This window comes from Mus pahari, chromosome 1 (assembly GCF_900095145.1).
Source record: "Mus pahari chromosome 1, PAHARI_EIJ_v1.1, whole genome shotgun sequence".
Lineage (NCBI taxonomy): Eukaryota > Metazoa > Chordata > Mammalia > Rodentia > Muridae > Mus > Mus pahari.
Window position 1 is genome coordinate 109,220,256 of NC_034590.1, and position 14,255 is coordinate 109,234,510.

Consider the following 14,255-nt stretch of genomic DNA (forward strand, 5'->3'; position numbering starts at 1 on the left):
AGGTGGCTGGGGCAGGTGGCTGGAGGAGGTGGCTGGAGGAGGTGGCTGGAGGTGGTGACTGGAGGTGGTGGCTGGCTGACATTCTCTCCTCCCAGGTGGGCATTGCTCTGCACTATTCCACTCTTTCTACCATGCTGTGGATCGGCGTGACTGCTAGGAACATCTACAAACAGGTGACCAAGAAGGCCCTGCCGTGCCCTGGTGCAGACCAGCCACCGTACCCTAAGCAGCCCTTGCTCAGGTATCCAAGACTATTCATGGGCCCCTCCATCACCTGAGCCCAAGAAACCCATGACCCCCAGACATACCTTTGATGTGTCCTGTAAACCTTCCTCACCAGGCTCCAGGCTGGAGATGATCTGGTCTGTATAAGTGACCTGAGGGCTGCACAGAGCTAGGAGGTGGCACAGTGAGGGGGGGCAGAATCTGGGGGCAGGAATTGGGAGCCACTGTGCTGAATATGGGAACCAGGAGTAACATGGGTTAGTAGAGCAAAGTCCTGAGGTAAATGGGTCCAGTCATGGGGGCGAGGCTAATACGGGGACTTATTATTATATTATATATAATATATATATATATATATATATATATATATATATATATATATAATATAGGTAGGCCTGGGAAACTTGAGAAGCAGGGCACTTCATGGTATCTCTGGCTGGAGCTTAGCTGGTCTGAGGACTTGTGTACCTATGCTACATGGGCAACACTAAGCTGCCCAGTTACTGACAGAAGGCCCTCCATGCCTCCTGGGGTGACCACACATGGGCACTGGGCATTCGTGGCTTTGGTTTACTTCTGGTCTCAGTGGTGCTAAGGCACCTGCTTGTAGCTAATAGAAAATCTTTGCGCATTCTAGCATTAATTTCATAGTCACTGTGCACTGGCATGTTGGGCCCCTATGGAGTAAGAAGGAGGGTCTGATCAAGCTATGTCTACTGCTCCCTTTCCTCGGAGAGAATTCTCAGTAGACTTGGAACCATGGAACCCCATGCTGGAAACAGCCCCTGAGGGCAAAGACAGCAGGATATCTGTTCCCCTCTTTCCAGAGTCAGAGACAGAGAAAACACAAGACTAGCCCATCTAGGAGGCGCCAGGAGCCCTCTCGCTTCCCCTGGGAAACAGCTGTGCTGCAAAGCAATTGAGTTACTTTAGATGAGAACATGCCTATAGCCATAGTAGACAGCAGTCACCAATACGAGCCCCATCTCTCTGTCACTTGCTCAAGACCAACCCCCCGACACTGTAGTCAACTGAAACCAGACTCAAGATTAGCCTGCCTAGGAGGCCTTGGGCATAGGTGCCATCCTCCATGAAGCAGGCTTCGCCTGTCCTATAGACCACTGAGGTTCCACAAATGCCCTTCTTGTTCAATCAGGACCTGATGTGCTAGGATGGTTCATGGCACTAGGATCCCACCATCCCTTGGTCATTGGCATGTCTGACCCCTCCTGTCTTCCCCAGCTCCTTTCCCCTAGCTTTGGGCTTGGTATACCTTCTTGTATACCATATGTACCTTCTATATACCTATGTAGGTACATGCCCATACACCCGGGAACACTCATGCACAGGTACATAGCCCCTGTAGATACATGTTGTCCACATCCACATACATGCATCTGCATACCCTCAACAGGGTCACTCTCTTTGCAGGTTAATGTCATTTGAAGGTTCAGGGATTATAAGGGGTGTCAGCTTCATTCACTACTAAAGGCTTGCTTCCCTCTGCTGATTTCTGACCTGGCCTGGGGCTGGTAAGGGAATTGCTGCTCCTGACCCTTCTCAGAGAGATGAGAGGAGAAGGAGAGGGAAGGGGGAACCTTTTATCTCAGACCTCATGATGACCCTCTGACACCTGATCTTGGTTAACTTGACTGGATTGAGAGTTTCCTGAGACTAGAAAGGGACTTCTGGGTCTGTCCGTGAGGAACTAATACGTGATGCAGTAAAGGAAAAGGACAGGCCCACCTCGAATGAGGGTGGCCGCAGCATACTGGGCTGGGGCCCAGATGGAATGCAGTGAGAAAGAGGGATAGCAGCCAGCATGCACAAACTTCACACTTCCTGAGAGGGTATGTCTACTCTGGTCACCATGGCCCATGGACACCAGACTCCATCTTCTTTGACCTTTAAACACACTCACACCAGCGGCTCTCCAGGGAGCTTCCACGTTTTCGGTCCCAGACTGAAGCATCCCTGATCCATCCTGTTCTAAGGCCCCCAAAGCTACTTGAACTGAGCCTCTAGGGGATCCTCTACTTCTCCCACATGGCAGACAGCCATGGTTGGATTACATAGTCTCAATCACGTGAGCCGATGTAACAAACCTCCTTTTAGATAGTTTTCAAGTACAACAATCTTAACTATAGACATGTGTGCATTCATCCTATTGCTTCTGTTATTCTAGAGAACACTGACTAATTCACCATCCATCTCTGGCCTGGCAGCCTCTAACATACCCCCCTTGATCCAGCATATCACTCAGGTGTCTCTTCCTGCGACAACACAATGGACATCTCTCTGGGTTTGCATCCTGCTCTGATCCCCTAAGGCATAAGTGCAGATCCATATCCGCCGAAATTAATTCCAGAATCCCAGGAACTTCACAGTCCCTGGAAAGAACCCCTGAGATGCCCAGCAGGTACATACCCTGCTTAATTGCTCCCTGGACATAATACTTGAACACTGCTTCTCACCGCACCCTGAGCTACCACAGGCAGAACTACATCCCATGTGTGTGACTGTGAACCCTGTTCTCTTTGTGCAAAGGTCATGTGGCCAGCCTAGCTTGCAGGTTTCCAGGAAGAGGTACTAAAAGAACTCCCCATGTGAGCTCCTGGGGGAGCCCAGGACACACAGTAGGAGCTTTCCACATTTACAGCAACCTTCCCTTCCCTGAGGCAACACTGCAGTCTCCGTATCTAAATACACGCCCTGCTCAGTTCTGAGGAGACACACTCACCTGGGGGGGGGGGGGAGGTGGGGAGCTTTGAAGAAAAATAGAGCCACAGAAGATTCCCAGGACTTGGGCAGTGAGTAGTGAGTAAGCCTGTGACCCCCGGTGTTCGTGGTAGGTGTTATCATTGGCTGATAACATGAGCTCAGACAGCTCTGACACCCGAGAGCCTCCACGTGTGCGTTAGGATTGTTTCAAGGAAAGAAAGGGGTCCATGGAGGCCTAGCAGAGAGCACCTGAGTGGGTCTCATTGCCAAGGTTAAAACCAAGTATTTGCTCCTCAACCCTGATGGAGGATGGTAGTTTCCATGACAACAGCAACAACAACAAAAAATCTAGACTTTCAGCGGGGATTCTGTGATTTTTAAATAGTGATTCACCTGATCTCATCTCCCCTTACTCTCAAGATGTACATTTGTGCACATGCATACACATGCATGCACACACACACACACACACACACACACACACACACACACACTAACACTAACACAGAGAGAAGATTAAGGGGCATCTTGAGCAACGATGAGCAGCCAAGCCCTCAGAGAGCAGCCCCTGGGTATGTGGCAACTGAGGTCTCTTCCTCAACAGTGGCATGTCTTGAAGAAAGCATGCCCAGCCCTGCTGCCCACAGGATCCTGCCTGGGGCCACACAAGGGGACACTCAGACAGGAGCTTATGTCCCAGAGGCACGTCATTAGACGCCAAAACCCCATGAAGGGACAGGACAAGCACCCACACATGCTCATAGTTCTGGGCCAAAGATGAAGAGCACTGGCTCTGGGAAATCTGTCTGGTCATTTCAGTTCATCCTGCAGTGTGAATGATGTGGCCTGCAGAGCAGGGAACATTCCACATCTACCACACAGCCTCCTTTCCATGTATGGAAATCTGTGATTTCCCCAGGACCCCCTATAGTTCACAACACAGAAGCCTTGAACCTCCTTGTTTACATTTTTCCTTAAGTTCTTTTTTTCATTTTAAATATTAATATAGCCAGCTGTGGTGGCTCATGCCTATACTACCAGCCCTCAGGAGGCTGGAGCAGGGGGATTACCACACGTTCAAAACCAACTGGTGATATGTAGTGAGTTCCGAACAAGCAGAGATGACAGAGTGAGACCTTGTCCCAAAAATAAAAATAAAAAGGTTACTATAAATTGAGATTTTTCTTAATTTTCATTGCTAATCACCCAGTGTTTGCCTATAGAAATACAACAGGTTCTGTGTGTGGATCTTGAGTTCTGAAGGTTTTTGGTTAATTCCCGGGAGCTGTGTGCATGTAATGATTATGGCACTGTTGCCTAGGGACTGAGTTGCTTCTCCCATGCCCTTCTGAATGCCTGTCTTTCCTTCTGTCTGGCTAATTGCTCTGTCCCAACATCTAAGTCAGTATTGGCCTTGTTTCTTTTCTTAGTGCCAAGTAAGAACCAGCCTTTGGTGTAACCCCCTCCCCTCTCTCTGGTTTGTCATCTCTGCTCTGTCCTTCCTTCTGTGGGAAGAGGTTTGGTTTGTCCTTCTTCCTTGTTCCTAACCATGTGAAATTGAGGGGTTAATTTTTAATTAAAATAGCTATTTCATGGCTGTAAGTTTTCTTGTGTGTGGTGTTGCCAAGTCCCAAAGGAATATGTGTGGTTTTTCATTCATCTGAAAGTAGTTTATAGTTTTCCTTGGGATTCCTTTCCTGGTCTTTGGTTACTTAAGAGTGTGTGGTTTTACTTTCACAGATCATTAGATATTGGGAAAGAGGAGGAAAAAACTGTAAACATGTAGAGGTTTTTGTTGTTGTTGTTGTGTTGTTTTAGTGATAATTAGAGTGAAGAAATTCCCAGGTTGATTATGGGAATTGTGGGATGGGAGGAGGTTTCAGCTGCTCAGACTCTATGGAGAGAGCTTTGCTACAGCCAAAAGACAAGCCTCATTTCTTTGCCATGTTTAGAAAATTCTATGTGTGTCCATTGGCTCTGTGACCGGGGAGAGGGGCAGAGAATAGGCAGAGAGAAGGTGATTGTACATCTTACCTCCCAGATAAGTCTAGGCTGTGCCTGGACTAGTCACTACTTGCTTTCTTGGAGTAGGAAGAGGAAAGTGGGCTGTGGAACTGTATTGTGTGCTCAGTGGGAACTATAACCTCTAGAGAGTGCCAGGGGTCGAATACCCTGAAGAGAAGTCACCCAGACATCCTACAGCAGGCCCAGAGCCTTGATAGCAGCCTCTGGCACAGACACAGCTATAAATCTAGTAGGGAGACCCATCCTTAATCCCATCTCAAGCCTCTGTCGGTTAAGAAACACTTGTAGCCAAGAAAAACATTAGAGAAGCTGGGAGCAGAGCATCTCAAGAAAGAGAGTCTTCCAACCTCAGCTAGGTAACTGAGGGTCTCTGACAAAGACAGTCTGGCTTTGCCATCGAGGGAAGGGTGACATTGAAGAGGCCTTAGCATGCAGGCAGAATGGTACACATACCAGAGGGAAGCTGTGTTGGGAGAAGGAGGGTGAGAGGGATGTGGGGAGCCTGAGGAAAAGCTGAGCTGCCTGACTGAGAGGGATAGCAGGATGGGGCATTGCCTACCCAATGCATGGGAGATGCTGCACCAGCATCGCAAGCACAGAAATAGGGCCTCTGATGATGTGGAAACACCTAGCCCAGCCGAACATTATAGCCACAGCTCTCACAACTAACATCCTGTGCTCTAGTTTACTACACTGTGGCCAGATCCACAGCCAAGCACACTGAAAGTATGACTGGCTCACATCAGTGCAACTCCCACTCCCCACCCCAACCCCACACAAAAGTAAATGCCTAATACGGCCTCCTCTAAGAGGCCACCATATAGCGCAATTGGGACTGCAGGCACAGGTCTTTTCCCACAGCCTCCTTGGAATTCTCCCCTCACAGGACCAAGATTCCCCACAATCTCCACATGGAACCAGAATTCCATCCCCAGTATACACATCCTCTAAAAGTGTCCCTAGCCATGTTTACATGGAAACATAAACTCATCCACATAATGTTCACACGAGACCAAGATCTCCCCATGTGTCCATATGAAGCCAGACCCTCCTCCTCAGAATTCACATTGAGCCAGAACCAACCCCCTCACATCAGCATGCAACTATAACCTACCCTCTGAATCCAAATGGAACCAAGACCTCCCCTCACACACACCTTACCAGTTCATTACCCAGCACCCATGGGGAACAACACCAAGCCCTCCCTCCATTCCACATGGGAACAGGATACCTCCCTTTTCCCATCATCCACATGGGGCCTCTTCATTTACCAGAGGCTGGCATCAAGTCCTACTCATAAATATTGGCACTCTTAGTGGCCTTTCATCAGAGTCTACTGTATATTTATTGACTTCTTCCATAAATCTCCTCTAGTCTGAGTTGGATACATTGAAGGAATACCATGTGTAACTTATCCTTGTGAATCCTGGGTGACCATGAGGGTCACTCTTCCTTGTAAGTTTCAAAGCCCCACAGTCACATGTCATCAAGAACAAGCCAAGACTTAGAATTCCAAAGCAGCCACCAACATGAAATGGTACCTCTGCACAAAAGGGCACAGGACAGAGCCTACAAGTGCAGAAGACCCATTAACTAGACTCAGGAGCAGGTATCTATTGTGCAACTTTTCCTGGGACGGTATTAACAAAGGTCCCTTCATCGCAGATAAGACACCAACAGACCAAAGAAATAATTCCACTGTGGCTTAAGCCTAATGAATCAACAAGCTTATTGGGGTCACTTGCAGAATAATAAGTAGGGGTTACTTACTGGAGTATGGGTGACTCATAGGCCAGTATGTCTCTGAAACCCACCCGGGAATGAGTGAGAACTCAGAAGAGAACAGGGTTATCTGTAGAGCTCTCTGAACAACTGGAAGTCAGTTCAGGCCATAAGAAATCTCCCCAACAATTACTGCGTACATAGCCTGTAAATCTTGTAAGTTGGAGGAACTTCCTGAGCCTTGCAAATTTTGTTTACTTTCTAAGTCTTAAGACCTTTCCTCTAACCTCCAGTAGGAAATGTTTCAATTCAGAGAAAATAGCTAGTAACCATGTCCTAGATTTTCTTGGGGGTCTCTGGCCCATTTTTTCCTCCAATAGTTAAATAAATTCTGTCTCCTTCTAGGAAAGCTGACATCCATGCATGCTTCATCAAAGTTCTTTCTGGGTCTAGTGTCTGAGCACAGCCTTGAGCCCCTCCCTCACTTAGGAGGCATACTGCTGCCTGGCATATACAATGTTGCTCCCATAAACAGCCTTGGGAAGCTGGTTCTGAAGGCTCAATGCTGAGCACAAAATAGCCCTAAGTAGACCACACTAGGAGCCAGGCTCCAGCTAAGGGAAGATTGGCCAGGGCCACCCTCATAGAACACCCGAGGCAAACAACTCCTGCACAGAGTGTACATCCTCCAGTGAAGACTGGCAGGACTCCCCATCTCTGCCTACATGACTATACAGGGCCTGCCAGCCTAGGAAGTTGCTTCAATCATCTGTCTTTGAAGATGTTGAGAAAGGTGAAGTAGAAAGATTTGGAATGAGAAATATGTAAAAAAAAAAAAACAAACGAACACACAACTAAGCCAAGTGTGGATACTATCCTCTGGGCTAAGTTTTCTTACACAAAGTAGGGGTATAGTTAGACCCCACTACTGGGAAATCAAGGCACTTAGTACTACATAAGAGCTACCCATGACTTGCTTTGTTCCTAATTTCGTGTAACCTTAGTCAACCAACTTCTCTGTTCCTGTCCCCTGTTAAACCATGCAATCTGACTATCACAGGCAGGACTCCTGGACAGAAGAGCAATCAGTCCTGAGCACACAATTAAATTCTATTCAACCACTGTGTCAAGTTACACCTGTTACCTTAGCGGGATAGTGGCTAGTCTCATAGACCAGGCCTGCTGGCCACCTCAGGGACCGCTCTCCCAATCCTGACCGTCTACCCTCATTCCGAGATGGTCTCTGTGGACACATCTGGCCACGTTTTCTCTACCCTCCATCAGCCTAAGGAAAGCCATTTCTGAGACCCATGAACGTCCTGGGGTGGTTTGTACCTGCTCAGGAGCTAGCTACATGTGGTAACATCCTAAGTGTCCAGTCTGGTTTGCCTCTTCTGATGGTTTCTCCCCCAGTAGCATCCGTTATGGTAAGCCCACCAGTGGTGCTTCTGTTTGGAAGAAAATTCCCAGCAGCCACAAGAAGATTGCAGTCAACTTCAAGAGCCAGCTTTGAGAAAGGTCATTTGTTTCCTCCCATATAATGAGGACAACTTTGCTGAAGCCCCAGGGGCAGATATGTTAGTAGAATAACTCACTGGGACCCTCATCCAGGAACCCCTTCTTGGGCAACAGTAGCAAATTCTGAAAGCTACCATGGGTTTCTAATGTTCTTATGTCTAAGTGTCAGCCAGGGTTGCTCTGCACACAGAGCTAGGAACCCTGAAAATGACCAACAGGGCAAGTTCACCTACATCTGTTACACTTGAACCTCACACTTGAGGAGTCCTGTGCTGCAGTGAGCTGTGGTCTCATGCAGGCAGACAGATGCCAGGCAGGTGACAGGGATGAGGCTTAACCTCCTCCTTGGGTGGTCTAATGCTCTAAAGATGGTGGAAGACGTTGGGAAGCTGACAGGATGCTGGGATCAGGAGCCAGGCAGCCTAGACACTCTTAGGATGGTGGTTGCCTTTAGAGTCTGCTTTGTGGCTGATAAAGCATCCCTGCTATTCTCTCTTACCTTTCTTCACAGATCTTTGAGTGCCAGGGCAAAGGGGCCTTAGAGTTAATGTCCTGGCCCAGTTTCCCAGATAGAGAGGCATGGAAGCCTGCACACAGCTATAGCCAAGCTTCCAGGGCTCTGAACCCCACATTCTTATCCCCACAGACTCTGGAGGCATCCCAGACCACTAACCATATTGTGTCTCCTCACCCACATGGTCCAAGGGCCATAACATTGACCTGTTCCCATTGTCTGTGAGTGGGCAGGAAGACCAGAAAGTGTTATATAAAGCTTCCTCAAACCCACTCGCCACCTCCATGAGAGCCTTCTCAGCGATCCTGTAGGAACCCAGAAGATTCCGGAACCTTGGTGGACATGTGAAACCATGGCAGGTGTTCATATCCAGGAACAATTCACACATAGGAAATACATCCTGGAGCAGATGACCCAACAGTATAAACTGTTGTCTTAGTCAGGGTTTCTATTCCTGCACAACATCATGACCAAGAAGCAAGTTGGGGAGGAAAGGGTTTATTCCGCTTACATTTCCATACTGCTGTTGATCACCAAGAGATTCAGGACTGGAACTCAAGCAGGTCAGGAATCAGGAGCTGATGCAGAGGCCTTGGAGGGATATTTCTTACTGGCTTGCTTCCCCTGGCTTGCTCAGCTTGCTCTCTTATAGAACCCAAGACTACCAGCCCAGGGATGGTCCCACCCACAAGGGGCCCTCCCCCCTTGATCACTACTTGAGAAAATACCTTACAGCTGGATCTCATGTAAGCATTTCCTCAACTAAAGCTCCTTTCTCTGTAATAACTCCAGCTGTGTCAAGTTGACACAAAACTAGCCAGTACAACTGTCATCATGGCAAAAATGACCCCGTAGCCCAACCCATGGGAGCCTCATTCTAGCAAAACCTTGGGAGTGGTGCCTTAATGTTTTATTAGTCTCATTACACAGTTGCCTTTCTGAACAATAAGATGTCACAGTGCCATTTGCAGGTGTCATCTGGTCTCACTCTACACTTGACCTCCAAGTCTGTGTCTCCACCCATCTTCTCCTTGCCTAAAGCACCTCCCTCTGTCACCATGGGTGTATTGGATGCACCCCAGGTACACAGGAACCTTGAGTCAGCCTTTTTATGCAAGTGGATGGGAGTGGACCAGTACCTTAGCTCAGGTTCCTTGCCTGAGTTCAGTGTAGAAATCCCTCTGAATATCTCACCATGAATCTTGTGTCTTAAAGACATAAAGGTTGCAGAGGGCAGAGCCAAAATGTCTTCATTTCTTTCCCAACTGCACAGTTAAAATACCATGACAAAAAAGCAACCTGGGAAAGGAGGGGGCTGTTTTAGCTCACAGTTTCAGACTAGTCCATCACTGTGGGAAAGGCAGAACAGGAGGAGCTCGAGAACACTGAGCCACAGTGCATCCATGGTTAGAAATCAGAGAGCAAGGATTGCCCGTGCACAGCTTTCTCTCTTCATTCCAGGTCCGAGGCCTGAACCATGAAATGACTCCACTCACATTCTGGGTGGACCTTCCACTTCAATTAACCCAACTAAAAAAATTCCTCACGGGGTCTAGGGAGGCGATTCATTGGTTAAGAGCACTGCCTGGGCTCAATTACACTCACATAACAGCTAAAGAACCATTTGTAATTACATTCCCAAGGAATCTAGTGCCCTCTTCTGGCCTCTATGGGCACTGCATGTATGTGGCACACAGACAGACACGCAGATAAAATGCCTATACACATAAAATTAAAAACAAAGGAAGTTTTTAAAAAAGAAAAGAAAAGAAAACTCTCACAAGCAAATCTAAAGACTAACCTGATCCAGACAGTCCCTTGCTGACTCTTCCTTGCCAAACGATTCCAGATCCTGCCAATGGAAATCAACCATCACATAAGGCTTTGAAACTGTTACTGCCTCTGTACAAGAGGTCTCCAAGATGCCCAGTAATGCCCTGGGCTGCATCAACCCCATATCCTGACCATGTTCCTTGACAATCCACCCCAGCACATCCATGATCCCAACACATCACGCGTGCTTTCTGGGACTTTGATCTCCTCCAAGAGCAGGCTCAATGGTCCTCCTCCTGCCTCAGCTCCTAAACCCCTGGGATTAGTTGTCCATCAAATAGCAAGACCCCTCCCATGGCCATAGTCACAGCACTGGGCAGTGTCCCGGATATGGGCCTGACTCTTGCTCATATTCCTCCAGCTCATCTGTTAGTTGATGTCCTAATATATTTGTGACCTGGCTTGCTGCCTCCTAAAGCAAGTATGCAGTCTATGAGTACACAAGAATTTCAGTAAATAAATATATATGTGTTAAAGTTGTATGTGCATGCATGAACAGGTAGGTAGGTGTGTGTGTGTGTGTGTGTGTGTGTGTGTGTGTGTGTGTGTAAGCCTGTGTTTGTATGATACATGTATGCCAAGTGTATGCACTGTGTGCTGTACAAATGTCATTCATGTAAATGGTAGGCTCAACCCAGTGTGGTAAGATTGTGGCTGGGTTCTGAGCCCTCTTCCATAGTGTCTCAGAGTTCTAGGAATGAATTTATTCCAACAGGTACACCATTTCCAATTGGCATCCAAGTGACTTGAAAGGTAGGGCCCCAGGCTGTCTTAGTTAGGGTTTCTATTGCTGTGATAAAGCACCATTACTAAAAGGAGCCTGAAGAGGAAAGGGTTTATTTCTCCTTACAGCTTGTAAGCCCATCGTCAGGGAAGTCAGGGCAGAAACTGAAGATGGGAACCCAGACGCGAGAATCAAGGCAGAGGCCATAGAGAAGTTCTGCCTACTGGTTTCTCTTCTTCGGGATCTGTTCAGCTTGCCTTCTTCTTTTTTAAAGATCTATTTATTTATTATATGTAAGTACACTGTAGCTGTCTTCAGACACTCCAGAAGAGGAAGTCAGATCTCATTATGGATGATTATGAGCCACCATGTGGTTGCTGGGATTCGAACTCAGGACCTTTGGAAGAGAGAGCAGTCAGTGCTCTTAACCACTGAGCCATCTCTCCAGCCCTCAGCTTGCCTTCCCATAGCACCCTGGACCACAAGCCCAGCAGTTGCACTGCCTATAGTGAGCTCCTCCCACACCATCAAATATTAATCAAGAAAATGCAGCATAGGTTTCCCCACAGGCCAGTCTAGTGAGGTTACTCTCTCAACTGAGGTTCCCTCTTCCAAAATGACTCCAGCTGATGACAAGTTGACATAAATGTACCACCACAAAACACAGGCCCCCAAAAACCAGGACTACAGAGTAGGAGGACAGGCTTGGCTCCCAACAAAGCCTCCTTCCAGGGTTCCGACACATCACTGGCTAGGTTCTCTCTCTCTCTCTCTCTCTCTCTCTTCCTCCCTCCCTCACTCTACCCCACCCCCACCAGCATATGAGGATGCATTATGAGTGTGCAGGGATGTGTGTGGCCTGCAGCTGGGAGGGACTCCCATACCTATCTAGCCCCTAGTCCCACTGGCCTACTTTCAGAGTGCCCCATTGTCTGTAGTTTGCCACCCAGGTTTGTAACCCTTGCACAGGTGTCCCTGGGCCTGAGCTGGGACTCCTGGGACCATTTCATTATTTTATTTTTATCATGTTTTTTTTTCCTGTACACCATTCTTTATGGCCTGTTACATAACTATTTGCAATATGGCTCATTGTTCCACCTCACTGTGCAATCATTGCAATTTATTTCTATGGTGCTGTGGTTGGTCCAGCCCTAGTGCTTCCCATACTCTCAGGCTTCCTGGTCCCACCTCCCTGACCTTATAGCCCTGGCTGTGTGATTCTAAGCTCTTATGTCTAGAGGTTAGCCTTTTGAGGGCCTCTCTTCCTCTCCCTTTGACATCCTGGGACTAACCCCCAAGCTAGATGCTTCAATCTGCACCTGTCCTGTGTCCGGTAGGCTGATGGTTCATAAGAGGCCTAGAGTCATTAAGGGTTATTGGCTAGAGCTGAAAGACTCAGAAAACAGAAGCCTCCCTACAGAGGGAAGCTCCGATACTAGGGGGACATGACACAAGAGAAGGTTCCAGAGGAGAGTGCATCTGGAGCCTCCTCAGGGCAAGCAAGGAATCTAACCCAGTGAAGAGAACATGCCCACCACCTTATGAGACCTCCTGGCAGTCAGGACGAGGACAAGACAGGCACTGGGGCAAGGGTCCATGGCCCAGGCAGCTGTCATTGGGTGAGGTGGGGCTCTACCATAGTCCAGCATCCACCTGGTACTGAACACTAGTAATGCAGCAAGAAAAGCAATGACTTGGGTCAAGAGGCACCTCGGCAGCCTCTGACGCCCTCTGCTGACAAAGCCAGATACTGCAGGCAAGCCAGGAAGGAGGGAAAGACTTGAAGTTGTAGCTGTGTCCGCTGAAGGCTTGGAGCTAAGCTGGGACTCTGCACAGGAGGAACAGCCTTCCCACCCACCTACTGTAATGTCCCCCCTCTGAGCAGATGACAGTGACACTGGAAGAACCAGTTTCCCAGGACAAGGTCTGCAGGCCTGCTAAGGCAGTACTGGACAGTGCCGAGTGACCCTGCTGCGACCTACAGCAGTCTTCAATCTCCAAGTAATGACTGAAACTCAGGGCCACTAATTCTCTCCGACTTCTCTGGGTCCTGGGCTTGCCTCGAAAAGAGCAAACCTATCACCCCTGTTCCACTGTTGCCTGGAGTCTGCAACAGCAAGGGGTGTCTTGAGGCTAGAACATGTAGACACCATGGGAAATGTGACTACCTTCCCATTCAGAATGAGGACTCAGGCTACCCTGTGTTCCCGGCCATAGAAAGAGCAGAGAGTCCCTGTGCATGACATTGGGTCAGCTGGCTCTAGACAGCCAGGCACTGGCTGGCCTCCAGAGCCCAGCAGTCAGCTCCAGACAGAACCTGCTTAGGGGGGCAATCTCCCCTTTGGCCCTGGCCTGCGTAGGTTTAGACCCTTCTCCTAAAGGTCAGCCACTCTCTTCTCACAAAGGCCCTACTTTTCTTGGGAAGAAGTGTGTGTGTGTGTGTGTGTGTGTGTGTGTGTGTGTGTGTGTGTGTCGCTTGATGAGAAAGTGTCAGGGTTTTTCTTAGGGAACAGAGAACCCCAAACTGTAAAGTAGTGTTTTCAACCCAAAGACAATACCTCAGCGGCCACTGAGCAGTATGCATAAGAAGCCTGCGCCCATCACGGCTCAGCCCCTTACCCTGCGAGATCTTCCTTTACCAGCAGTTGTCCAGGCTGGCTGCTTTGCCTCATTCGTGTCAAGCTGGTACCTCTTCAGTCTTCCATATCCCACCCCGCCCCCCTGAATCTGCCCTGTCACACCACTGTCCTGTATACATGGTGGTCTTTCCATGAAGGTGGAGACCAACCTGACCCCCACATAGCTAGACGGTGCCTCCATGCAGTGACTGCTAACGGGTGGGTGTTAAGTCTGCTGTCACAGGAGTCTTTCATTTCCTGGGAAATTAGACTTTGGCTAAGACCTGCTACGGGGACTCCATGTGGTGTTCAGTGCTTTGTCTATGGCAGAATGTGAGCCTGCACCAAGGCAGAA

General features: G+C 48.5%; 1 protein-coding gene across 2 annotated transcripts in view; it reads left to right on the top strand.

Moving 5' to 3' along the window:
• Adgra1 (adhesion G protein-coupled receptor A1) overlaps positions 1-14,255 on the top strand; it is a 44,308-nt gene that overhangs the window by 18,382 nt on the left and 11,671 nt on the right. For both annotated transcript variants that reach the window (XM_021211819.1, XM_029540146.1), the window contains one exon: positions 96-241. In XM_021211819.1, the coding sequence (XP_021067478.1) occupies positions 96-241 (146 nt within the window). The remainder of the gene's footprint in view (positions 1-95; positions 242-14,255) is intronic.